The following is a 26,762-nucleotide window of genomic DNA, read 5'->3' as shown; positions in this document are numbered from 1 at the left end:
TTCGGAGAGGCTAGGAAATCTCACCTGGTTTGCATTATTCCTGGTAAAGGAATATTTGATAATCAGATTGATTATGTCAAAGAGACTTGTCTTCCTTATTAAAATCTATCCCTTCATCTGTACTTTGAACACATTCTTCTCCAGGTCTTTTAGGTCTTTTCTCTTATAATTTATCTCTTTAACATTAGCTTCCTCAAAGGCTCCTTCCCTTCAACTTTCAAACGTATTTAGATGTTCTCCAAAAAGATACACTTGATTCTGCTTTCTATTCTAGTTAATGTTCATTTCTCTCCTTCCCCCCTTCCTCTGAACTCCTATTGAATATATCCACTCCTCTATCTCTGCTTGCTATCGATTCATTTTCATCTTAACCCTTGTGATCTAGTCTGACTTGTTTCTGCCATTTTACTGACACTGCTATCTTAAAGATGACTTATATCCGTCTTGCCAACTTCATTGCTATTTTCTTCGCTTATGTATCTACAACAATTCTGCAACACTTAACAGTATTCTTGACCTGTCATTTCTCATAAGATTATCTCTTTTAGGCTCTTTGGTATGTTCTTCTTTGTAACTAAATGATGAATCTTAACTTTTATATTCATTTTTTGTATAGTCTTTTCCTTGAAATCTATTTTGGTTTCTGTGACATAAAACTTGCCTGATTCTCCTCTAAATTCTGTCTTTGATTTCTCTTCTCCAGGATTTGTGTGCACATCTTCCTCTTTTTCCTTGTAACCTTTAAGAAGGTCCTGTTTTGGTGCCTGTTAGAGGCAAGACAGTGATGCTGGGTTGTCAAAGGCTATGTCTTAGAAGCTCAGGTTCTTTTGTTTTTTTTTTAATTATTTGATTTTTAATTTTTAGTTTCAGTTACAAATTCTCCCTATACCTCCTTCTACCCTTTGAATAGGAAAGAATACAATACCCATTATACGTATGGAGTCATGTAAAACACATTTCCACATTAGCAAAAAAAAAAAAAAAAAAAACCTTGGAAAAAAAAATCCTTTAATTTGTACTTAGTTTCTCTCTTTGGAGGTGAATAGGATTTTTTTTTATTTTTTATTCTTTAGAGTTTTTGTGAGGGGTTAACTGGGTGGCTCAGTGGATTGAGAGCCAGGCCTAGAGACAAGAGGTCCTAGGTTCAAATCTGGCCTCAGACATTTCTTAGCCATGTGACCCTGGGCAAGCCAGTTAACCCCCATTGCCAAGTCCTTACCACTCTTCTGTCTTGGAACCAATACACAGTATTGATTCTAAGATGGAAGGTAAGGGTTTAAAAAAATTTTTTTTTTCGTAGATGATTATATTGATAGAGAAGTTAAGTCTTTCATACTTGATTATCATTACAATATTGCTGTTATTAATGGACTTTTGGAAAGTTTTGCAACCTAGAAGGGTTTCAGGTATCATTTTGGCAACAGATTGGGGAGAATCAATCCAAGTAAATATACATTATTATTATAATGATCATATAGCAGTCCATGAAACAAAGAAAAATTTTAAAAAGGCCTCAGGCCTCTGTAACTCCCTGTTAGCAATAATAATGTCAGAGGAAAAAAGAAGGGGATAGAGAGTGGCAAGAATGACATTTCTTTTTAAAACCCTTATCTACTGTCTTGTAGTCAATACTGTGTAAGGGCTAGGCAATTGGGGTTCAGTGACTTGGGCAGGGTCACACAGCTAGGATGTGTTTGAGACCAGATTTGAACCTAGGACCTCCTGTCTCTAGGCCTGGCTTTCAATCCACTGAGCCACCCAGCTGCCCCCAAATGACATAAATTTTAAATGATCTTATACAAATTAATGGTTTCTGCTTTTTAAATATGAAATCACTGAACAAAGATCAACAAATTGGGTCTGTATCAGAGGAACTGAACCATTTTCATTATAAGTGAAATTAGAAGACATAAAAAATTCACATCTAAATGGGAATATGGCTAATAGGTACTTTTTGAATAATAATGATAACTGATATTTATGTAGCACTTATAATGTGCTAAATACACTGCTAAGTACTTTGCAATTGTTTTCACATTTGATCCCTCACAACAATCCTGGGAGATAGGTACTATTTTTATCCCTATTTACAGGTGAGAAAACTGAGGCAGACAATTTAAGTGACTTGCCCAAGGTCACACAGCTTTAATAAGTGTCTGAGTCCAAATTTGAACTCTGGTCTTCCTGACTCTAGGCTCCACCTTCTATCCATTGGGCTACCTGCTGCCCCTCTTTAAAGACCCAAATAAGAGTTGATAGAGTTGGTTTTATTGTACACCCATAAACAATACTTTTTAAAAAATTATTTTTTATTTTTTTAGAAAAATTTTCCATGGTTACATGTTTCATGTTCTTTCTCTCCTCCCCCCCCCTCACTCCCCTATAGCTGACATGCATTTTCACTGGGTTTTACATGTGTCATTGATCAAGACCTATTTCCATATTATTGATAGTTGCACTGGGGTGGTCATTTAGTCTACATCCCAAATGATGTCTGCATCAACCCATGTGTTCAAGCAGTTGCTTTTCTTCTGTGTTTCCTCTCCTGTAGTTCTTCCTCTGAATGTGGGTAGCATTCTTTCTCATAAATCCCTTAGAATTGTCCTGGGTCATTGCATTTGCTGCTAGTATAGAAGTCCATTACATTTGATTGTGCCACAGTGTATCCATCTCTGTGTATAATGTTTTCCTGGATCTTCCACTTTCACTCTGCATCACTTCCTGGAGGTCTTTCCAGTTCACATGGAATTCCTCCAGTTCGTTATTCCTTTGAGCACAGGTAGTATTCCATAACCAGCAGATACTACAATTTGTTCAGCCATCTGGTCATGCATACATTTGGGAGGTTATTGAGGTGTTAGTCTAACCCTAATTTTTGACAGACTGCTTTCTAGTTTCCTAGGTTTTGTCCAATATTAAGTCCTTACCCCAAGATCTAGGTTCACTGGTCTGTGAAGTTTGTTAACTTCTATGTGCCATGAGCCTAATTTATTCCATTGATTTTATCTCTCTAGTTTTTAACTGGTATCTAATCAGTTTGATGATTACTGCATTGTAGTATTATTTGTCATCTGGTTAGCCTAGTTTTTCATTCTGTTTTATAGTCTAGAGCAGTGATGTGCAGACTATTCCCCATGGGCCAGATCCAGGCCATAGTTTGCCCATCACTGTCTTAAGCAATTCCCTAATCACTACACCCCCACATCCACATGTAGTGATTAGGGAATTGCTTAAGGCAATGATGGGCAAACTACAAACTATGGCCTGGATCTGGCCCACGGGGAATAGTTCGCCTATCACTGCTCTAGAGTTTTAGTTCCAGCAGATTAAGTGGCTTTTGTCTTCATTGATGAGTTATTGCCCAGCTGGACGTTTATTAAAGCCTCTTTCAGCCATAGCAACAGTGGGAGTCATATCAATTATTGACATGCCAGGAATTCCAGTCCTCCATTCAGATACATTCCCTTTTTGGTGGATTTTTAAAAAATTCTATGTATTTTATTAATAACATTATTCAGAGAAAGGATCCATTATACAAAAAAAGTAAGAGCCCCTGTGATAGATAGACAAGGATAAATAATATTGGTGGGGCAGGATGAGCACTGAATTTTGCATGACAGAACAAATTAAGTAAATAATTGTAAAATCATGAGATTTCAGAGTTTGAGGAAGGACCTTAGAAGTGTTCTAGTCCACCTTTTTGGTGGATTTTGATGAATTCAGTTCTACCATTTTGGATTCAAAAGGAAGCTGCCACATTCTATAAGGGTTATCTCTAGAGACAACATTACTTAACTTGTTCCATTAATGGCTTACCATCAGGCTTCTTAAGCATGCCTTATTTGGGGAGTATTTTTTGGGAGCTGTCTTTTTCTTATCTTCCTTGAAGTGGCTTGGATCCTTCTTACTCTTCTCTCATTAGATAACCATGATATCATCTCCCTGAAATTGTTTGAGCTGACAGTAGAGCGAACTCCAGAAGAAGAAAAGCTGCACCGTGATGTATTTCTGCCTTCAGTGGACAATATGAAGCTGCCTGAGGGTGAGGAAATGAAGGAAATTAATATGATGTGGGAGAAAAGAGGTGTTAATAATGCATGGGGCTCTGGAGGTGGGAGGGCTTAGATTCAGTAGCACCTGCAGTGAAGACTTTCAGCTTTTTCCTTTCTAAAACTATTCCAAGGCTAGTTTCCTTCCAAGGAAATTAAATACTTCATAAATACTGTCTAGTTAATCCTTATGATGCCACTCTAGACAGTAGAGAGGGGCTAGGGTTCTCTGTTCCTAGGAGAAGAAATGGAGCTAACTAAAAAGAGGAGAACCTAGATCTTGGATTCCTAAACAAAGTCAGGAATGAGAATAATAGCTAAGTGCCCTTACTGCTACTTGTCTGAGTTGTCTCTGCTTTACTGGTCTTGACGGAATTCTCTCTTGCTTATGATTCCTCAGTTACACTGCCAATGGAACCTTTAAGTGGCCTGGCTCTCTTCCTCATCGTCTTCTTCTCTCTGGTGGCTGCTGTGTTTGCTCTTGTCATTGGCATCATTGTCTACAACAAATGGCAGGACCAGAGTCGAAAGCGTTTCTACTGAGCTCTCATGGCTGCCACCGCTGTGGCTATAACCCTTAGGCACTGGGTGAGAAGCACTGACCCCAGCATGCAGCCCAGGAGGAGGACTTCTCCCGTCTCAAACAACAGAGCCCTTGACTTTGTTTTTTAACTGGAGCTTCAAACCCAGGGACACTGCCACTCATTCCCATACAACTCTGTGGGGATGTTAACTCTGGGACAAGAACCCCATTCATAATGGGGACTGTGCTGCTGTGATGTGCCTTTCCCTGAGGTCCTGCCACCTGGGAGCCAAGAAGGGTGGGGAAGAATGTATTCTTTAGGGTTTTTGTGAAATCATAATCACAGGCCAAAATTTTATAGCACAGGATACCTTGAAGGCCAAAGCAAAAGGGGAATTGTACTTCAGTTTATAAATTCCCAAAGCACTGAGATTTCTTCTTAGAAATCAACAACTCCTTAGTACTTCCAGCCATCTATTTACTGATCTTTGTTGTGGCTTGGACTGTCTTTTTTTTTTTTTTTTTCAGTGAGGTTTTCTTAGAAATAAATGAAGATTCTTCCCCTGTCCCTCCCCACTCCTCCTTCAGGTCCCCTCTTTCTTCCAAGTCCTTTTCCTGTTGGAAGCAGATTTCATTGCCTCATTCACTCTGGGTGACTGGAAGTCTGGAACTACAAGAAAGCAGGGCTTTTCATTGACATTTCCCTAAGGATTGGGAGGTTGAGCATATTCTCTGTTTCAGTGTGGCTTTACCTCAGTCTTCCATCCTGTTCTGTAATTATGGGTCTATCTTGAGTGTACCTGGTGGTCTGGCAGTGATCCCAGCTATCTACCTATAATTCCTTGGAACATTTTTGCCAGAGAATGGTCAATTTGCAGATGAACTGGCTGGAATTCAGGATACTTCTTCCTTAAGAGTATAAAAAAGCCCAGCTGCTTTAGATTTTTATATCCAACAGCTCCTATTAGTCTGCCCTCACAGCTGCTCTGGGATTTGCAGGAATTGCTAAATTGCATGTTTTGGGTTTGTGGTAATTCCTTGGATTTCACTATGAATGTTCAGAAAATATGAAGGCTTTTTCCCACAGCCCAAGCTGGGCCACTCATAAGTGGAGGAAATTTGTCTTCATTATTGGGAACAACTGCTAAACAAGAACTACTCCTAGGAATATGGAACCCCATTCATCTGCCCTCAGAGGAATGTTAAGCTATTAAGTATCGAGAGAATTGTTCTCTGTAAACCCTCCTCTGCTGTCTCATTTGCTAGGGTGTCATCTGCCTTTTCTTCCTTGTTGATATTAGTTATTAGCTCAAAGTGTTATCCAAAATGGGACTCAAGCCTTCATGCTGTTCTGTGTATATCTATCACAAAGGAAATTCTTTAAAGTGACTAGCAGGTAAAGAATGAGGTGATGCCTCAGTGCCTTTCCACTTGGGGCTGGGTCTTGGAGGAGGTTTGAGCCTGAGACTCTCAATGTGTCCCAAACAGAAGTTATCTCAGGGTAGGAAAGGGCCTGGGGTTCATCTACAAATCCTGGCTCCTTTTTTGTTTGGAGTTATTTATAGTAGTCCTGGTGGTAAAGACATCCTACAGCTTAGGAGCAGAGATCTATTAATAAAACTATGGATGAGACTGAATCTGAAGTCTGGCCACAAGTATTGGTGCTCTTCTTACCTGGGGCAGTTTTTTTTTTTTAAACCCTTACTTTCTGTCTTAGTATTAATTCTAAGGTAGAAGAGGGGCAAGGGTTAGGCAATGGGGATTAAGTGACTAGCCCAGAGTCACATAGCTAGCAAGTATGAGATCTGATTTGAACTCAATACCTCCTGTCATCAGACCTGGCATTCTATCTACTGTGCTACCCAGCTGCTCCTCTGAGGGTAGTTTTGTTTATGTAGCTTTTTAAGCATCTTTGGTTTCTGCTCTCTGCACTAGGCAGCCCTGCTGTGAAGATTAATCTGAGCTGATTTGGAGGTTGGTTTCATCAGTGATCCAGTGTATCTGAATTGTCATCCTGTTGGGGTTTTAGATGGTACTCCTCTAGTGAAAAGCCATTTGCTCAAAGTCATTGGTACTCTTTTGTGGTAGAAATCTTACCCTGCTCAAAGACATTCATGCCTCATCAGGGATAGAGTCCAAATCATGGCCCAGTGCTTTAGTTCTGCTTAGCCTTTAAGTAGAGTTTAACTGGATTTAACAAACTGGAAATCAAGTGTCCAGTGTCCATTTTTTAGCCTGATTGGAGGTTAAGGAGGGAGATGTGTGGGGCAAAGCATTTGAGTGAATTGTTTAGAATTGGAACACTGTGGCAGAGAGATATTTGACATAGGCCTTTGTATGTACACCTGTGCCAGAAGTGTGAATACTGTATGCTCAGCTTTTATTCTGGCTGGGGAATTAAGAAAGCAAAGTTCTTTGGAGTGAAAGTTTAATGGGGCAGCAATAGCAGCTATGGTATACCTATTCTTAGCATGCAGACGCCCCCCCCTTTTTTTTTTCTCTTAAGCACACATGAACCCGTCAGATTCTATCAAGAGTTGGAGCTATAGGCACAAAGAATACCAGTTGCTACTTGTCTTGGCATTTGCTACTTTATCACTCCCCATACCATCAATCAGTTTGAAATATAAAATGAAACACTCTGGCACTAAGACATTTGTATTTGGGTGGTATTTCTTTAGTCTTCTCATAGCTCTGTCCTACTTAGGGGAGTTTTATTTCTTGACCAAAGTGGCTGATTATGCAGAACTTTTTGAATTTGATTTTTTTTTTTTAATAACCATAGAAGCCTCAGGGCTTCAAAATAATGAAAGCAAGAAAGAGTTGATGATAGAAGGGATGTGGAAAAGTGAAAGTCCTCCAGGGGAGTATATTTGCCCTCATAGGACTAGGAGATCAGAAAAAAATATCCATATAGTTGGTGCTGTTTTTATGGCCAGCTTCAGTCTGTGGACTGTGAAACAGAGTAGAAGATGGACTGTGAAACGGAGTAGAACTATGTCTGGGGGTGGTGGTTGTTGTGCTCTTGGTTCTTGTGACTGCTTCAGGCAAAGGCCCAGCTATCCGAATTTCAGGTGTGAACAACTTCATGGCCAAATAGTACTGGAAAGAATAAGGGATAAAGTCAGATTAAAGTGTCCTATAAACTTTCTCCCTCTGGAAGGCAGTCATTAAGGGATTATTCCTATGAAACCATTATAGATGGAAGATTAAAAACACTATAATTTTGTTTCTCCCTCCCTTCCCCTACTTCCCATCACTTACAGGAATAGAAAAGACAAAGTTTAGTAGCATGATAAACAAGCTTGTTACTATCATGAGGATAAAAAATCTCCATCGGTAGTGATGCCAGCAGATGTAGCGGATACTGAGCGAAGGTGATAACCACCACAGGAATGAGGATTCTGGTCGTCTGTTTCCCCATTCAGGAAATTCATATAAGCCGGGGATGGGGGATAGAGGAGGGAAAAAGCAATTTCAGGTAGAAGAAACCTAGAGTAAAGAGCTTTTTTTTAAAGCAAAAAAAAAAAAATTGTATTGTTGGTGTTAATTGGCCAGACTATTCTGTAGGATGAGAAAAAGCTCTCCATTTTCTCCCTGTAGGCCTGCCAAAGACTTCCAACAAATGAAGTTCTTAGGCCATTAGCTAGGAAAAGGCATTTGGGAGCTTTTGCATTTTGTGTGACCCTTACATCGGTGCATGAAGTGTAGGGTATTGGTTGGGTTCAGAGCGGCCTCTCCCAGCTGGTTTATCTTCAGCCTCCTCCTCTGTCAGCACTTCCAGGGTCATGTTTACTTTGCCCTGGAGACATCATAGGTAGTAGTAGGGACTTAATGAGATCATTCAACAGCAATCTCAGATTTCCCATGACTCAGAGGGGAAGGGAAAGAATTTGTTACCTGCAAACAAAATACTAAAAGTATAGCTCAATAGCCCTCACATCACACCCAGTATACTGAGCTAGAAATCTCTGGCTCCTACCGACAGACGCCATTTGCCATTATCCAGAATCTGACATGGCCACCAGCCAGCTAGAGTTTTCTGTCTGAAGAGGGAGACATGCTTGTAGGTGAACTTAAATGGCCACTTAGGCTTGTTTTCCATCATGCTGAGGGTGCATTTACTGGGTTTCCGGGCAGGTATTGGCATTTCACACAGGTCTAACTCTATGATTCCTGAGACAAGAGAAAGTTATAAGAAAAAAGTCTCTTCTTTGCTCTTAGAGTCCCAAAGCCTCATTTCAGCCCTTTACCTAAAAAGTCATCAGGAAGGAATTTATCATTGTCCCAAACTTGGATTAGAAGTCGGGGTGGGGTCTTCTCCACTGTGCGGTCCAGGCTCCAGATGAATTCCTGGTTGTAAATGGGAGATGCTTTAATCAATCAGCAAGCATTCATTTATTTATTTATTTGTTTATTTATGGGGGCCCTTACCTTCGTCTTGGAGTCAATACTGTGTATTGGCTCCAAGGCAGAAGAGTGGTAAGGGCTAGGCAATGGGGGTCAAGTGACTTGCCCAGGGTCACACAGCTGGGGAGTGTCTGAGGCCAGATTTGAACCCAGGACCTCCTGTCTCTCGGCCTGATTCCCAATCCACTAAGCCACCCAGCTGTCCCCTGGAATAAGCATTTATTAAGTGCCTCCTATACAGGACAAACAATAGCTTGAAGGTTGGTAGGGTTAAGTGAAGGTGGAGTTTTTTTTTTTCAGGATGGGGGTGACCTGGATGTATTTGTAGGAAATAGTGTCTATTAGCTGGAGCTAATAGATAGGTCAACTGAAGGGATGTGAAAGAAGGAATGCGGTTTCTGCAGCATTATTCCTTACCTTCTTGCTCAGGATGCAGATTTGTTCTGTGGGTATATATTTAAAAGTGAAGACGAACCTCCAGTTGAAACTCCCATTCCCAGTAAGTGAGCGATAGTGGATATCTGTCTTTTGCATGTCTTTTTCCATTTCATGCATCCATCTATAACCAAAATGCACCATCCTAGGTCCACATGCACTCAACCCTTCCTCTGTGCACCCACTGGCCTCCTAAGTTGGTCCTATATTAAAAGGGCACCACTTAATGCCTGGTATGGATGAAAGAGCCAAGGTGTCATTTCCAGGATTGGGGGAATCCAGATAGTATGGGAGGGGACAAGGAACTTAAAGAAAGAGGGGTTCAACTCCGGGGGGGGGGTCTAGGATGTGTTTTGGTCATATTTAATTCTTGGTCCTTTTCCCATCTATTCCCCACTCTCTCTGCCCTCACCCTTTGATGTAGATATCACTCATCTTCTCTCCAGTTAAATTGACGTCCTGCAGGTCCACATCTCTTGTTTCCCAGATGATACAGCGCAATTCGTACCTACAGTCACTGCATTCTGAGACCAGGCTACTGAGCCATGATGATGGCTGTTTCCATGGCTCAAGAAAATGTAGAGCATTCAGAGCCTATGATAGCCTTGTTTTAAGGTTTAGCACTACCTTCTGAGTCTTGTGGTGTCAAATTGGGAGGATATTCTACACATCACCAGGATTAGAAAGAAATCTTTGGGGTGGAGGGGTGTCATTTAAATTCAGTATCCAAAGATGGGATCAGGGACAGGGGAAAAAAAGCCCTCAAATTGTTTGTGAAATGGTATGTATCTGACTATTCTGGCCGAGTGTGTGAAGAGGGAAACATTAACTCTCACCTTTTGGCCTTTCGGAGATTAATGTTGACTGGGGGCCCTGGTGGCCCAAGATGCAGGGGAAAGATGTCCACCCACAACTGAACCTTCCCCTAGAACCAGAGATAGACTTGCTAGCTGGCATTCGCTGTTCCTATTCACAATAGCTTTATTCCTGTGGCCTGACTGTGCCTTTTTAGAAATCTTAGAGCCCTTGGAGTTGAGTTCCTAAAAAATGGTACTGTCAAGAAAGACAAGTTTCTCTGCAGTCCCATCTGATTATAGGTACATGGACACAAACATGTTTGTTCACTTATGTGTGTACATGAACTGATGTTCTCCACGCAGAGTGGAACATTGATTAAATAGAAGTTTCTTCCCTCCCCTGCTTAGTGCCTGTATTTAATCCTTTCTTCCACAAAATTGGCTGTTCACTCAAGCTCCATTCCTAGTACATACCTGGTCAATGCCTGGCTGGGTGCTAGAGTACAGAGTTCGAGTCTCCACGTGCTCAGGTACCTGTCCTTGTGCTTGCAAGAGGTACAGTGCTAGGCGCTCTTTTGGAGGACCTAAGTGCTTAATGGGAGGGGTATGTTGTTCTGGGAAATGTAGAACAAAAAGATTACAATGGTTAGGCCTGACACAGTCAGCCTTGCCTGTACTAGTCCATGTAAAAACTATTCTTGTTGATGAGAAGTTCTACTCCCCAAGAGGGATAGCTTTAAGGACCAAAATAAAGGGCATTGGGAACCTTCTTGTGATCTCAAGTTCCATGAATGCTCTATTCTTCCAGGTGGTCTTAATCTTGGCTATCTATGCCCATCTTGTGTACTGGTGGCTTCAGATAGGGTTGGGGATAACAGTACTACTCTTTACCAAAGTTGAGTAATTTGAAGGTCCTCCCATTGAATGTGATAGAATCCTCAATGCTGAAATCAGGTGGGGGCAGGCCTTTCCTGTGGGCATAGCGCTCCAAGAGGTGACTTGGGGTTAGCTGGTCCCTCCACTGAAAGGGCCCTGACCTGGGGAGATGCATGTGGAAGCAAGGCTGTTTTAGAGCTCAATAGTTAGAAAAGGATTAGAACTTCATGGGGCTATGTGGGAATATAATCTTGAAGGATTGGACTGTAACAAGTAAAGGATATCCCAGTAGCTCAGCCCAGCACAGGCTCCAGGGTTCCAATGAATGAGACCCAGCAGAGATTGTGTTGTGAAGTAATAGAAGAATCGCCCCTCTACATCTCTCGTCTGCACCTTGTAACTCCTCCCTTGACCTTCCCAGAATGCTGGGATCAGACCCCCCTCTCACACACAGTAGGACTTGGGAAGCCCACAACGAGCACCAAAGCTGGACAGGAGCCGATTCTCTAGGTCAATGACTGTGGACCCAATCTTATCATCAGGTGAAATTAAGTCGAAGTCAAAAAGCGTGATTTTCAGATCTTTCTCCAGAGGAATGGTGCATTTCAGTTCAAACATCCTGTGGGATTAGGGGTGGAGAATACTCAAGATTATAGGATTCTATGGACTAGGGCAGGAAAATCTCTTTATTCTAGTTGAACATGTATCTGGGGTCCTGTTAGAATTGAGTTTTCCCAGCATCTTGCCACTAACAGGATAGTCTGCACATCATCCCCAAATTCCCCTTATCCTGCCGTCATCAAAGATGGAGAATGCCCTTGATAAATGGGACATGATGCCGTAATTACTATTCACTTAATCAATGGCCATTTTACTTGTAGCCTGTAAGGGACCAAATAATTTCTTTCAGAGACTGACTTGGGGTAGCCAATTGTAATCTCTAAACCTAGGAAAGGCTAGTTTTGGCAATAGAGAAGAGCAGAACTTGATTAATCAATTTAGGGTTAGTTTTAGTAACAAATACTAAGTTACTACTAGATGCAAGTCATTGTGGGAGAAACAGACCAAGTTGAGTTGGGCTTTGGCTAAGGGTTCTAGCCCTCAAATAATTTAAAATTGGATTGGAGGAAGGGAGGAAAGCTTACATGCCAAAGATAGGGTCCACAGTGTTGGGCTTGTAATCGTGCCGGTTCCCCAGCACTGTCTTGCCCAACTTCAGGATCACATAAGGGTCGCACTGGTGTTGCAGAGGCAGACACAAAAATGGAATTGAGCTGATCAGCACCGGTTAGGAGATGAAGGGGACTCTGAAGAATAGAAACTTGTCATATCCAGAAACAGCCAATGGGAAGGAGAGGGGAAAAAAGGCTGTCATTGAGGATTCAGTCCAACAAGAGTGGAGGATTGAAGGTGATCCTTAGGGTGATTAGGAATCGTGGGATCTCTAAACTGCAATGGGAGTTCAGATAGGAGAGATGGGATGGCAGTGAAAAGGGTAGGACACCAGGGAAAGGGGGAAACTTTAGGTGAGCTACTGAGTTTTACCAAACCATTGTTGTCTTTAGGTTGCAGGTTGAGGGCCCGTACTACATATACTCGGACAAAGCACCGCTGTGGGCCACTCTGTCTCTCAGACAGATTTTGAAACTGGCGTGGAGGGCTGGGTTGTTTGGGATTCTCTGAAAGTGGATAGATCCGGAAAAGGCCCTGGTGGGGGACAGGACATGGGGTCATAGCCTACCAGTCCCCCCAATGAAAAGATGCTATTTGATGCCCAACTCAAACTCAAAGAGCAGTGCTCTCTAGCCATGCTGAAGATGAGAGAATGACAGCAAGATATTCTGGGAAAGCAGCAATAGAATGAGCTATGGTCTAAGCAAGGACAGATCATGAGAGGTTAATGGTTTTAGACTAATAATGGCAGCTTATTGCTGGGTCATCCAGTCTCAGATTCTATATTTTCACTCAAACCCTTGTTTTCCCCAATAAACTTGAACCAAGCTTTGTAGAGAAGCATGTAGGATAGTAGTTATGAGATGGAACTGAGAATACAAGCTTCCTCCTTGTAGGATTACAGATATAGAGATGGAAGGGACCTCACGGGATATCTGGGCCAATTCTCTCATTTAAAAGGAGGAATCTGAAGTCCATAGAGATCATGACTTGCCCAAGGTCACAGGTTGCTAAGTGGCAAAGTTAGGAGGTCTGACTTCCAATACAGTGCTCTCTACAGTACACTAACCTTCAAGTTAGGTAACCCTGAAAATCCATATGTCCCCATTATCCTCAGCATTTATTACTTCCCTCTGCCCACCCTGCCCTTTCCCTCAGAGAGGCCACAGTCTCATCTTGTGGAGAAAGATAAACCACTTCCTGGATCAGGGAAACTACAACTAGGAGAAATCAAAGAATAAGGAAAGTTAAGCAGGGGCAGACACAAACTAGATTGATGTTTGATCTCACCTTGAATTGCCCCACAATAGGACTATCTTCGGTTTTCTTCTCATTGTAGAGGTTGAAAGTCTGGCAGAAATCTTGCAGGCCTTGGAAGTCTGGTACAGCTTCTAGCTCACAGTCATACATCTGGTGCAGAGAGAGAAAGAGAGAGAGAGAGAGAGAGAGAGGGAAGGAGAGCGAGAGAGTGAGAGCCAGAGAGAGAGCGATTGAGAGAATGTGTGTATTTTGGAGGGATTGAAGGTCGGAATAAGATATAGAAGACACAGTAGGAGGTGAGACACCCCTCATTGGCAGGAGTTTGAACTCTGTTCATTTTTCCATCATTTCTCAAGGGCCACATAGCTGCTAGTTCCCTGTGCTGTCTGAGCTTGTCTTTAGCTGTCAACTTTCAAGGCTCTCTAGGACATTCCCAGAAGCCTAAGGCAAATAAGCCCTTGTAGGGCCCCCTTAAAGACTGAAGTCTTTAAGTGCAGGCAGAGCACTTAGAAGGAGGCATGGGGTGACTGACCACAGATTTTTAATTATTTTTAAAGTATATACTAATAAAACAAATAAAATATATACTAAGTATATTAAAGCATACTTTTTATCTTAAAATATATACGTGTGTATGTGTGTGTGTGTGTTTTTAAAGGGTCTTAGAATTTTTATACCTGTTGGAAGGGGCAGAGGGGTCCATCAACCACCCAACCTCTTCCCCAAAGCATGAAGCCCAAAAGAAATGGCTGTATTTTTCTGTTTATTTTGTTCCTTGCTATTTCTCCTTTCTTGTGCACCATTTTCTCATCTCCCTCACTCCCAAACCATGTCCTGGAGAAAGGTTCAAAGGGAACTTGACAGAAACTCCTCACCTTTGGTAGGCCTTAAAGATAAAGATAAAGCACTTCCTGGATCAGGGAAACTACAACTAGGAGAAACTACTAGGATCTACAAGATCCCTCCTGGCTCTGAATCTCCTTTGTGGGAGGAGCCAAAATGCCAAGATTGCTAAAGTTAAGTAACAGAGGAGAAAGGAGTCATTTGTAGGTAAATGGAATTAAGCTGTCAGAGCTGACTGTGAGAGCTAACCCTAGGTTTTGCTGGGTTTTGTGATTTACTCTTTGTGTGTGTGTGTGTGTGTGTGTGTGTGTGTGTGTGTGTGTGTACATATCACATGTGAATGAACGAAAGCTGAATTGAAAAAAGTGATGGATTTTGGAGGACCTCACTGGAAACCTGATTCTATCACCTAAAGACCTGTGTTACCTTGGGGAATGATGACCTCTTAGGGCCCCTTCCAGCTCTCCAGTTCATATGCACTAGTGCTGGGGCGAGACTTCCCCTTAATGGAATTATGCCCCTTCCTTCCCTAAAGATCTCCACCTTCAGAGTATAGTAGTCCTTGTAGTCCCACTTCTTGCTCTCTCCTGATGCCCAGAGCATCTTGCTCCACCAGTCCACTTCATGTATATACTCTTCCTACCGGGGGAAGGGGATAAAGCTGACATTATTATCAGGAACATCCCACACACCAACCCAGGCCAGGGTCAGCCCTAAGGTAGGTGCCTCTTTCTTAATGAGGAAACCAGAACCCCTCTAACACTTAGCTTCCTGGGATCAATCTGTCCCCACCCTCATGAGGTATGATCCCTGGTTCCCCAAAGCAGGGATTTCATCTATGTCACCTCATCAGGTTCAGACTTTCTGTACCAATCAAAAACCTGGAGAGAGAAAGAAAAGAGAGGTAAGATAAACCCCCCCCCCCATCTTACAATAATACTAATTCACATTTATTTAGCACTTTTAAGATTTGCAAAGCACTTTATATTCATTATCTCAGTTCCTTATCTATGAGGTACTATTATCCTCGTTTTATTGGTGAGGAAACTGTAGCTCAATAAGAAAGATTAAATCACTTCCTCAGGGTTGGCCACATAGTAGGTATCTGAGGCATGAATTGAACAAGTTTTCCTGACTTCAATTTCAGCCTCTGGTACACTATACTATGCTATCTCTTCCAAGAAACAGGGAAGAGACTGATGGCTGGGGCTTGCCACTCTTCTCTCTCCTTTCTACCTGGAAAGGCTTTGTTGGTCTCAGCCACAGTGACCCCACAGGAATTGGTACAGGAGGGGTGGAGGTAGGTGATGATGAAAGCACAGCTTTTGATACTCAGTAGAAAAGTAAAGCCTTGAAGGAGAATGCACTTGCCTCACGTTAACTGAAGGATTGTCTAGGATTAGGACCCAAGTGCTGTTATTTCTACTTAAGTCACACTCCCTGGTATGTAAAAAGCTATAAACTTGGTTGCATCTATACGGCCAAAGTTTTGGGAGGCAGGGGCTTCTCAAGTCCTGGGAAAAGGGGACAAAGACTCCGCTCCCCTGATGGTTAGGGAGAAAGATGAAGTATACAGGAATAGGGTAATATGGTCTTCACTCACCTGGCTTTTCTTGAATATAGCTATGGGGTGGAAGTAGAAAACAAGACTAATTAGGTGGGGCCAACAAGATAGCTGTCTGCAAGTATTTAAAGGGCTCTCACATGGAAAGAAGGGTTAGTTTTGTTCTGCTTGGGCCTAGAAGTCAGAAGCAGAGCAATTAAGAAGTAAATTTAGACTTAATTCCAGCATAAAAACTTGCTCACAATTAGAACCAGTCAAAAGTAGACTAGGGGGACAACTGGGTAGCTCAGTGGATTGAGAGTCAGGCCTAGAGATGGGAGGTCCTAGGTTCAAATCTGGCCTCAGACACTTCCCAGCTGTGTGACCCTGGGCAAGTCACTTGACCCCCATTGCCCACCCTTACCACTCTTCCACCTAGGAGCCAATACACAGAAGTTAAGGGTTTAAAAAAAAAGTAGACTAGGCTGTTTAGAGAGATAGTGGATCTCTCCTCACTATAGTTCTTTAAGCAAGGCTTGGATATCAGCTGTTAGGTATATTGTAGAGAGAATCCTTTTCAGGTATGGAAAGATCCTTTCCAGCTTTGATTCTGGAGTGGAGATGTCTGAACTTTTAAGGAGAGGTCAGGGCTGTAGAGAAAAGGGCAGCTGGGAAGAGGTGGAGGGGTACATACCCCAAAATATAGCCTCTTTCCCCCCTCAGGAGATTGAAGGCTAGGGGAAATGGGGAATGATGGGGAGAGAAGGAGATTAGAGAAAAGGAAGAAAGTTTCATACCAGGAAGGCGTGGGGCTACATAGTCTTTAGCCCAGGGGTCACAGAAATATGGACGCAAGCAGGAGACAACGGCCTGGCCCACCAACAACTGGATGCCAAAGTATTGCTGGTCTACCACCTTCAGCACCAGGGGTGGGGCATATGCTTCCTCTTGAGGCAGGAACTATGGACCCAGGCAGCAGATAAGGAAGATTGGTGCCCATTCCCTTTTATACATTTATTTTACCAATTACATGTAATAACAATTTTCCATATAAGTTTTCAAATTTTCTCCCTCCCTCCTTCCTTCCCCACTCTTGGATCTGGCAAGCAATTCAATCTGGGTTATACATGTATTATGAAAAATTCTGGTGCCCATTCCTAAGACCTGCACCATCCTTAGACTCTTCTTTCAAGTCTTTGCCCTTAGTTCTTCTAGAATCAAAGCCCTCCTTTTCCCCCCTCCCATTTCATGATATGGGAATCTTCCTTCACCTTCCCTTATGTCCTTACCAGGGTGAGTAGGAGGGCAGCCTGGGGAAAGTTGGGGTTGGAGGAGTAGTCTTCAATACGAGCTGTCTCTAGAGTTTCCCCACCACATTCTATCAGGAGCCGGGGAGAGTATGCCTTTTTTATGTTTCGTAGACCCCAAGCCAGGATCTGCCGGAGGACAAATTGATAGGATATTACCAGGAGAAGGGGATAAGGGCAGGAGATCTGAGTAAGAAAACAGGGAGCCTTGTTTTTATAGGAGGGTTGTCATGTTGTCATACTCTGTGGAACGGGACTTCTAACTTTATTTAACCAGAAGACAGGGAAGGAGCATAAGTTGAGTTGGGGAATAGTGGTCAGAATTTTATATCAAAGGGTGTGTTTTATTCATATATGTGGGGCAGAGGGAGAGGCATGGATAAAGTCATAAAATAAAGGTCATGGAAATACCACCATCAGTGGCCCGTTGAACAGCCATCATACTCTGTCTTCACAGCCTTGCTCCTGCCATCTTCCTGAAGCCTCTGGGATGTCTTCTGCCCATAGTGTTTCTCCCTGCTCTGACCTAAGATCCCGAGTGCCTGTTGTGTATATCTTCAAACCTGATGTCTTCATTTTTGTGTTTTCTAACCATTTCATGTGTCTATGTTCAAACTATTTCCTGTGTTTAAGTTTGGGCTCTGCTCCTCGGTTTCAAGCTCCTGGAGGCAGGGAGTATGTCATACACTTCACTTATATCCTCCATAGCACCCAGCAAAGTGCTGGGTATTGACAGTACTCAGTAAATATTTGGCTAATAATATCAGATCTTCCACTTTCTTCCTCAACCAATAGGTGCTGTTGTTGTAAAATTCATGTGTTGGAGCTAAGTAATAATACAAAGGACCCTGGATTAAAAATGGTCCCTGACCCTGGGGAGGTTTCAGTCTGTCAGTCAATAAACATTTATTTTTAAAACCCTTACCTTCTGTTTTAGAATCAATACTAAGTATCAGTTCCAAGACAGAGAGTGGTAAGGGCCAAGCAACCAGGGTTAAGTGACTTGCCCAGGGTCATTAGGAATCATCTCAGGTCAGATTTGAACCCAGGACCTCCCATCTCTAGGCCTGGCTCTCTATCCACTGAAACACCTAGCTACCTCTCAAAAAACATTAAGGCAACTCTGTCAGGCACTATACTGGATACAGGTGATACAAAGACCTCTCCTCATAAATGCAACAGTCCTTGCTCTGGAGGAGCTTATGTTCTAGAGGAGGAGACAACATTTATATATAGAAATATATTCAAAATAAATCTATATTAAGAGACAGCTGGGTAGCACAATGGATAGAGTGCCAGGCCTGGAGTTGAGAGGACCTGGGTTCAAATCTGACCTCAGTCCTTCCTTACTGTGTGACTCTGAGCAAGTCGCTCAACCCCAATTGCTTAGGACTTGCTGCTCTTCTGTCTTAGAATACCAAGAAGGTAAAGGATTTAAAAAAAAAATCTATTTAAAAAAAGGGATTGGGGCCTAACTTGATATTAGAAAAGGCTTTGTCTAGAAGTTAGTATTTGAGCTGAATCTTGAAGTAAGGGGTTCAGTGAAGCAGAGGTGAGGGAGTACATTCCAGACATTAGATGGCCAGTGCAAAGACTCAGAAACAGGAAGAACAGAGAGAAGGCTATTTTGGTTGGACTATAGATTGCAGGAGAGTTAGTAAAATATAATGGTTTCAGAGAAGATATTACTCTTGTCATATGTCTAGGTGCACAGGCTGGTTGGTCGTTGGAAGGGTGAACCTTGTTGAACCCCTATATCCAACTCCCAGGTCCTCAAGTGGAACCAAGTACCAACATATCCTGGAAGATAGCATTAGGTCTCCATTCCCCTTTCTCACCATCTCAGCTTATATACTTCCTTTCAGACAGATGGGATCCAAGAGATGTGGAACCAAAGAGTAGGGAAGACCAAAATGGGTGTGTGCTGAGAAGGAAGGTCCAAACCCCCTTCTCACTTCTGCCTGGGGTGAATCATGAGCCTTTTTCCTGGGCACCTACAGATGTTCCTGTTATCACCTTTTGGGGCCATCCATCCCCTATTCCTCTAGCCCTTTCACCTCAATGGCAGTTTTCTTCAGGGAGGGCTGCATGCTTTGAGGGAGGGTATAGTAGCCATTCTTCCAGGGGATACTCATGAGTGGAGATCTCTGGTTACTGACCATCTGAAGAGTGATAGAGAGTCACTTTTAAGGCCCCCTTTCTACCTCTCTACCTATAATTCTAGGATCCTGAGTGTAGGACAGACATTAACTGGACTTAAGGTAGAGGGAAAAGGGTCTCAAGTAGGGGCTATTTGAATATCTAAAAGCTCCTTTGAGGCGGTCCTAGAGTCTAAGGCTGAGAGCTTCACATGTGATTCCTTTCCATTCATGGAGTCAAGAAGACAACCAGAATACCTAGCCTTCACTTCCCCCCCTCAGGCCTCCCAACATCTATCCAGTGGCCTTATGCTTTGTTTCCCCTTATGAAAGGGATTGGGAATTTAGAGGACATGGGGTCCTCGACAGATCAATTGCACTCCAAGTACCTCAGTCTCAAGGATCAGCTCAAAAGCAGCCAGAATCTCTCCCTCTTCTTCCCCTGGCATTTTGTTGATGGGATGCCAGCTTAGCAGAGGTAGGGCTCGATTTTTGAGATCTAAATAGACAATTGGTGAACACATGCTCCTCCCGCATAAGCTCTGCTTGCCCTAGAGTACAGGAAAATGGGACTTTAAAAAGTTGGCTGAGATGGGCAGGGATAGCCTTGGGTTCTATGGATTGAGATATGTAACAAAGCCAGAGGTAAGTCATAGGCCAACATTGAGGGGCCCTGTCTTTGAAATAAGGACTCATGTGTGCCATCAGCACTGCCTCAAAGACAGGCACAAGAATAAACCATGCATAAGGCAAGGGGTTGCAGGAATAGCAATGGAGGCCCCCCCGCTTAACTCATGGCTGCCCACATACATAGGAATTCTGCTGCCATAGCTCTAGGCACACCAGGGGAGGGTTTTCTTCTATATCTCGGGGTTTTTCATAGAGTGGAATGTGGTTAAAGATCAATGTCTGGTTCCACGTTGGGACCAAGGAAGTCTCCAGTGTCCGGGTGCGCTGGCCATAGTGCAGGAAGACCACCTGAATGGAAGACTCTAGAAATGGGGTAGGGAGAGGGAAGTAGAGTAGAAAATCAAAAGAAGGGTGAGGGTTTCATCCAGGCCAGATATTTATCTTGGTTATTGTATCTACTTTTCAAATTGTGGTGTTGGGGAGTTAGGAATCATCTGTAGCCTCTTCTAATCCAGCCCTGCCCTGGTCCCAAGGAATTCCATGTCCTTGACCTCCTAGAAAGAAGCCCTGCCTGCATTATGCAAGTAAAGGCTATCCCAGTAGCAGAAGCCACAGTCAGATCTCAAGAGAACCCCACTATCATTATAGTTCTGGGATTCTTGGAGGGGTGAGAGATCAACAGGAGTGGAGAGTGCTTACCTGAGAAGGTCTGGTTGTCATTAGACATCAGGTTTCTGGCTTGGTAGATATAACAAAGGAGCTGGTAGTACCGTGGTTCTGGTTGTAGAGGGGAATACAGAGAAGTCACACATGTCTGTAACCTTTTCTTGGGTCCCCTTTATGTTGCATAGGAGCTGGAGCTCTGGTGCCCTTGGGCATTTCCCCCCATCTAAGGTGCTCACTGTGGATGATGCAATAAATGAAAGGAGTGCTGAATTCTTGCTCCATTAAAAAATTTATTTGGGCCATTGGATCGTCCTTTTCCTTCTTCTCTTCCTTTGCCTTCAACATCTCTTTTTCCTGTCATGCAGGATGACCTTTCATCAAAGTGTTTCAATCTCCCCCCACCAGATCCCTACTCTCCCAGAGCTGGGTTCAAAACCAGAGCCCACTCGGGAGGATGGGGATATAGGATGATGAACTCTTTCCCCAGGCTCAATCCAATGGAGCTGTATTATGGGAGAAGAGCCCAGCCTGAGATTAGGGCAAGGTAGAGTTTGGTGGTAGATCTTTGATCTCTTAGGAGCCAGGGTTGGCATTGGGTGCCCTGAATCCTGGACACCTTTGATTGTGCCCTATTACCCACCCTTAATTGTACTTGGAAGGTCGTGTGATTTATGCTCATCTTTGGGCTAACTATAGAAGAGAAGGAAGGAGGTAAGGAGAAATATTGGGTCCATTATCTTTTACCAAGGATTTCTCCAGGAAGAAGATGGGAGAAATACTGGTGTCCTCAGTGGGTACCATCCTACGGTGCCAGCAGCGATGACGAAACTTGCTGTCTGGCTGTGGACTTAGGTCAAATTTGGAGTCAAACGAGCCATATTCCCATCCTTCCTCTTCCTCAGATAAGGCAGGTGACTGCTGTGAGTAGGCAGAAGAGAGCTTCAGTCTAGAAGCTTTACCCAGAGAGACTTGGGGGGTAGGTGGGGAATAATATAGTAGTTCAACCTCTTTCCTTTGCCATCACCTCTTGTGTGCCAGCAAAGCACAGAGGGCCTCCTCTAGGAGAGTTGGGGTTATGGGAATGTACTCTTGAGGCAATGAAAAGATCTGAAGACAGAAAAGAGGAAAGGGTGAGAGGATACAGTATGATGGGACAAATGGAGGGTAAAACTTCTTATACAAAGTACTTTATGGTTTGCAAAGTGCTTTATGTACATTATTTCAGTTGGCCTTTACAATAGTCCTGTGAAGAAGGTACCATTTTGCAGATGAGGAAAATGAGGCTCAGAGTGTTTAAGGGACTTGTCCAAGGTGACAGAGCTAGTAAGCATCTGAGGCAGTATTTGAAACCAGGCAAATAGTGAAATGGAACAGTTTGGGGGTGGAGTGAGATGAAGACCCTCTTGGCTCAATCTTTTTCTTCTTCAACCCTTTCCTACAAGGAAGAGACTACCTTCTGTTCATGTCTCTGCTCTTCAGTCTTTTGGTATCTCTGTCTCACCCAGCGGCGCCGCCGCCAGGAATGATAGGTCTTCTCCACAGCAGTCCAGGCTTTGGGGATACCGGAAGGTAGAATCCCCACACCATACTCCCAGCCTGTAGGATGCAGGACCTATTAGCCTTTTGACTGCCCAACTCTAGTGAGGCATAGAAGGTTTAGGGCAAGGGGTCAGCAACATATGGCTCTTTCTGCCGGAGCCATAAAGTCAATTTTTTTTCAGGCACTATTACAGGAGTGCACACTGTGAGCACTGTACGGCTCTCATGAAATTACATTTTAAAAAATGTGGCTTTTATGGCTCTCACGGCCAAAAAGGTTGCTGACCCCTGGTTTAGGGGAAGACAAGCAGATTGATTAAAGTACCAAGAAATGGGCCCAGGGTAATACAACTGGGAAAGAAACTGGTACTATGAATGAGGAGACTTCGGTATAAGCCCCAGATTTTCCACTAACAATCTATATGATCTTAGAAAAGTCATTTCTTTTTTCTGGGCCTCAGTTCAAACCAAACAAATGCAATCCTGTTAACATGTTTTAAACACTCACAAGGTGTGGGTGTAGGCAAGGCAAAAGACAGTATAGAATGATGGATAGATGGCTGGTATTAGAGTCAGGAAGATCTTGATTCTTGCCTATGATATATATATGAAAAAAAAAATACATATATATATACTAGCCGTTTGACCAGACCCAAGTTACTTAAACTCTTAGTGCTTCTGGCAACTCTAACACCACTTGTAGAATATCTAATTGGTATTGGTGGAAGGAGATCCCAAACCAAATGTTCTCTACATTGATATAATCAAATATTTGGACTCTGTGTGAGTGCATGTCTAGGTGGGAGGGCATAAAGGCACTAGGAATGCAAAGACAAAATGAAAATATGAAAATCAGTCCTTGTCCTCAAGTCACTTGCATTCTTCTAGGAAGGTAAGTTTTTCTGCAACTGAAAAATGAGGAAGTTGTACTAGATGATCTCTAAGTCTTCCTCCAAAATAGTCTGAGTCTATGAAAGACTAATGGTGCTATAGTCTTTTGCCCTGGAGAAAAGGAGAAATAATTTAGTAACTGAAGTATTTGGAGATATAGGTAGGAAAATACAAATAACTTTCCCTCATTTTCTGCTTCTTGGAACCCCCAGTTCCCCCCAAGATCCTCTTTTCTTTTTAAAAAAGCAATGCGGGTAAAGTGACTTGCTGAGGGTCACACAGATAGGAAGTGTCTGAGACCAGATTTGAACCCAGGTTCTCCCCACTCCATGCTGTTGCTTTAAGCACTGTGCTACTTCTAATTGCTGTAGAAGCCCCCCCCCCCTTTTTTTTTTTTTTTTTTTTTTGGTAGAAGCCCTTTTTGACCTCCTCAGTCCTTAGGGTTCCTACCTCCCTCTGAAATTTCTTTACATTTACTTATTTCTGTATCCATTGTTCTCTCATCCTCCACTCTCATATGAAGAATGTAAGCTCCTTGAGGACAGGGACTATTTCATTTTGGCTTTTATGGCACATGATAGGCCTCTAATAAATATTTCTTGAATCAAAACTGAGTGAAGCAAAGAAAATGAGTTTTCATTGTAGTTGAAGAGACTGGTTTTATAGTTTGTTGAAAAAGAACAGAAGAGAACAGGAGACAATGGAATAGAGTAATGATAGTGAACCTTTTAGAGATGGGGTGCTGGGCTGTGCCCCCATTCCACACCTCTAGACCAAGTGCTGTGCTCACTCCCACTCTCGAAGACCACATGCTATTCTCCCCCACCACCGAGTGCTGAGTGTGCCCTACTCTCCCCCTTACCACGCACAAGGGAGGGAGAAAGCTCTCCCATTGGGCTGCTGGATGAAGGGGCAGGTGAAGTGAAGAATGTCCTCAGTGAGTATAGGGAGAGGGATGGAATTGGCCCAAGTGCTCTACTCCCCTCCAGCTCTGCCCTCTGTGAGCCACCCACCTTACCCCATGTGCTGTCATTGGGTTGCTGGGTAGAAGGGCGGGTGATGTGAAAAAATGTTGTTATGGAGAGGGGGAAGGGAGAAACTCCCACCCAAGTCCCTTTGCCTTTTTAGTAATGAACTTTAGGGGTGTGGAGGAGTGGGCACATGGTACGTGCCCACAGAGAGTGCTCTGTGTGCCATCTTTGGCACCCATGCCATAGATTCACCATCGCTGGAAAAGAGTAATTCAGAACAGCACAAGACAGAATAGACTAACATAGACTAAAATTAAAAAAAAATAACTACTAGACTAAAATGGAATAATATAAAATAGAATATAGAATTTTAGTCCTGGAAAGGTCCTTCAGCCCTCTAGCCCACTCATTTAGTATGCCCAAGTCACATAGATAAGTCAGGATTTTAAACCAGGTCTCCTAACCCTCAGGCAACTAAATTCAAAGATCATTTGGAAATATTTAAGAAAAATTCCAAACCCACGGCTCTTTTTACTGTACATGCTCCCTAGACTTAGTATCCCATTATTCTAAGTCTTTGGGGTAGCAGTGTGAAATGAGTGGCTCTTATTTCCCTCCTGGCTCTGAAATTATCCCTCACTGTTCGGATGTCTACAAACTCACAGATTTTGAGTTGTAAAAGAACCTAGGGGGACATTTAGGTTTTAGTAACAATAGAGGCCAGGGTTCTTCTAGTAGGCAGATATTCCCAATGAAAATAGGACCTGCCTTCATCATCCACTGCCTGATTTAACTCCACATTCCAGTTTTCCTTGATGAACCACCCTTCGGGGCACTCCATGTTCTCCTTGGCTGGCACAGGCTGTCCAATCTGCAGAAGGGATGAGTAGGGAAAGAGTAAACTGAGGACTTTAGGGGAAAGGCAATCCCGGATTCCTCCCATCTTCAACACTCCTAGCTACCTTACTCTATTCCATTCACACTGTAGCAGTCCCTGATTTGTATCTTCTGCCCAGCTTTGGTTATCTTATTTCTTTTTAAGGATACCACTCCTACTCACCATATCGGTGTCTGGGATTGCAGCTGGAGCCCATCTCTTCCAAGGGTCTCGTGTCTGGTTTTCATATACTTCCTCCAGTATTTGGTTTTGAGTGATATCTGTGCCTAGAAGTCTGGAGGGAGAAGGTTAGCAGGGCAGACCCCTGTACTCACACCTGTATCCACCTTGTGATGATCCACTGGGCCTGATCTGTCTTGTCTTTTAGCCTCATACAATGTCCTCACTGGATTTTTTTCTCAGACATAGCTAGGGTAGAACAATTCAGGGTGCTTTCTCCCCTAAGCCTTATGGTACTTCTCCAGTCTATGCTGTTCAACATGACCCTTGTCCATCCTTGGGTGGCCACCTAGGGCATATTATCATTGGACACTTCTCTGAAATAGATTTTCCCTCTGACTTGAGGGCTGGACTTACCTCTCCTGATGAGATTGTTCATAGTCACACTTTCCTTGGTCCCCCACCCCCAAACTCCATTGGACTATCCTCTTCAGTACAACCTCTACCACTTGTTTATCCAAGGTGAAAGAATTTCCAATTATAGCTTTTGTCCTGACTACCCAAGAACAAATTATCTATTTCTAGCTTCAGTGGCCGGATGACTATCTTATAGCCGTCCTTTCTACTATTTCTCTTTATCTCCCTCTAGCACAGAGTAATAGCCAGATTCTCACCCATAGTGAGTAGCACAAATGTCTGAATAAGAGACCGAGTAGGATTAGGAAGCAGGATAAAGGCTATAGTGGTAGACATCCATGGACACTGACTCAGCCCCTACTCATCCCACCTTATTCCCACTGTCCTTCCTGTCCCATCGTTTGCCAGACTCACCTTCTCTGGGGTTCCACAAACCAGTTCCCCTCCCAGCGCCATCCTTGGGGCACTTGGAAGTCTTTCATGGGGAGAGCCTGCTGTGCAGTGACATCAGAGAAGATGGGATAGTTTTTCAGCCCTTGTTGTCCCCACTTGCCCTTGTACATAGCTTGGTTCTCATACTGAGAGGTAATAAGGCACACACACAAACAAACATGAGAAGAATCATAGGATATATTCAGAGCTGCAACACATGGACAATAGAAGCCATCTAGTCCAGCCCTCCACCTCCACTCCCCGCTCCATTTTACAGATGAGGAAAGCAAAGCCCAGAAAGATGAAATAGCTTGCTCAAAGGTAATCAGGTAACAAAGAGCAGAACTATATCAAATCCAGATCCTCTGATTTCAAATATAGTACCCTTCCTGTTATGCCATACTTGTATCATTATAGTAGCTTAGCAACAACAGCTGACATTATCAGAACACTTTATGGTTTAAAAAGTGCTTCATATGCATTTACCCACCCAATTTCCCTCCTGGCTGAAGAGTGAAGGCAGGCAGAGAGACCAGAGTCTAGGTTAATAGGGATCCTAACTAAACAGAGAATTTCAGACAAAGCATACATGCTATGTTGCAAGGTGAATAGGGATGAGGCAGGGAGGGCAAGGGGTATAAAGATCTCTCTCTGGAAGAAGAGGAGATAGGCAAGTTTGAGAGGATGGTGAGGCCCAAGGAAGGATTCCTTTGAATGGAGAGGAATGCTGAATATCAGAGGAGGTGACTATATAGTTTGAATCAAGAGAAGGGTAGAATTTCACAAAAAGGAAGGAGTAATGCTT

General features: G+C 43.1%; 2 protein-coding genes across 2 annotated transcripts in view; one reads left to right on the top strand and one right to left on the bottom strand.

Moving 5' to 3' along the window:
• LMAN2L (lectin, mannose binding 2 like) overlaps positions 1-6,209 on the top strand; it is a 30,871-nt gene extending 24,662 nt beyond the window's left edge. The window contains exons 8-9 of the mRNA XM_044661037.1: positions 3,923-4,042; positions 4,450-6,209. Of these exons, the coding sequence (XP_044516972.1) occupies positions 3,923-4,042; positions 4,450-4,592 (263 nt within the window). The 3' untranslated portion in view covers positions 4,593-6,209. The remainder of the gene's footprint in view (positions 1-3,922; positions 4,043-4,449) is intronic.
• Positions 6,210-7,258: 1,049 nt separating this feature from the next.
• Positions 7,259-26,762, bottom strand: part of FER1L5 (fer-1 like family member 5) — a 71,219-nt gene continuing 51,715 nt past the window's right edge. Inside the window, exons 20-47 of the mRNA XM_044659607.1 lie at positions 25,940-26,103; positions 25,606-25,608; positions 25,112-25,223; positions 24,820-24,922; positions 22,104-22,246; positions 21,395-21,568; positions 20,887-21,004; positions 20,684-20,761; positions 20,165-20,346; positions 19,744-19,905; positions 19,274-19,378; positions 17,199-17,345; positions 16,561-16,869; positions 14,910-15,005; positions 13,554-13,673; positions 12,636-12,797; positions 12,236-12,327; positions 11,539-11,709; positions 11,106-11,251; positions 10,689-10,828; positions 10,254-10,342; positions 9,830-9,925; positions 9,400-9,541; positions 8,826-8,925; positions 8,555-8,748; positions 8,265-8,374; positions 7,837-7,984; positions 7,259-7,674 (exon numbers count right to left, since the gene is read on the bottom strand). Of these exons, the coding sequence (XP_044515542.1) occupies positions 7,468-7,674; positions 7,837-7,984; positions 8,265-8,374; positions 8,555-8,748; positions 8,826-8,925; positions 9,400-9,541; positions 9,830-9,925; positions 10,254-10,342; positions 10,689-10,828; positions 11,106-11,251; positions 11,539-11,709; positions 12,236-12,327; positions 12,636-12,797; positions 13,554-13,673; positions 14,910-15,005; positions 16,561-16,869; positions 17,199-17,345; positions 19,274-19,378; positions 19,744-19,905; positions 20,165-20,346; positions 20,684-20,761; positions 20,887-21,004; positions 21,395-21,568; positions 22,104-22,246; positions 24,820-24,922; positions 25,112-25,223; positions 25,606-25,608; positions 25,940-26,103 (3,813 nt within the window). The 3' untranslated portion in view covers positions 7,259-7,467. The remainder of the gene's footprint in view (positions 7,675-7,836; positions 7,985-8,264; positions 8,375-8,554; positions 8,749-8,825; positions 8,926-9,399; positions 9,542-9,829; positions 9,926-10,253; positions 10,343-10,688; positions 10,829-11,105; positions 11,252-11,538; positions 11,710-12,235; positions 12,328-12,635; positions 12,798-13,553; positions 13,674-14,909; positions 15,006-16,560; positions 16,870-17,198; positions 17,346-19,273; positions 19,379-19,743; positions 19,906-20,164; positions 20,347-20,683; positions 20,762-20,886; positions 21,005-21,394; positions 21,569-22,103; positions 22,247-24,819; positions 24,923-25,111; positions 25,224-25,605; positions 25,609-25,939; positions 26,104-26,762) is intronic.

This window comes from Gracilinanus agilis, chromosome 2 (assembly GCF_016433145.1).
Source record: "Gracilinanus agilis isolate LMUSP501 chromosome 2, AgileGrace, whole genome shotgun sequence".
Lineage (NCBI taxonomy): Eukaryota > Metazoa > Chordata > Mammalia > Didelphimorphia > Didelphidae > Gracilinanus > Gracilinanus agilis.
Note: the sequence above shows the minus strand (reverse complement) of the source record. Positions and strands in the feature narration are given on the sequence as shown.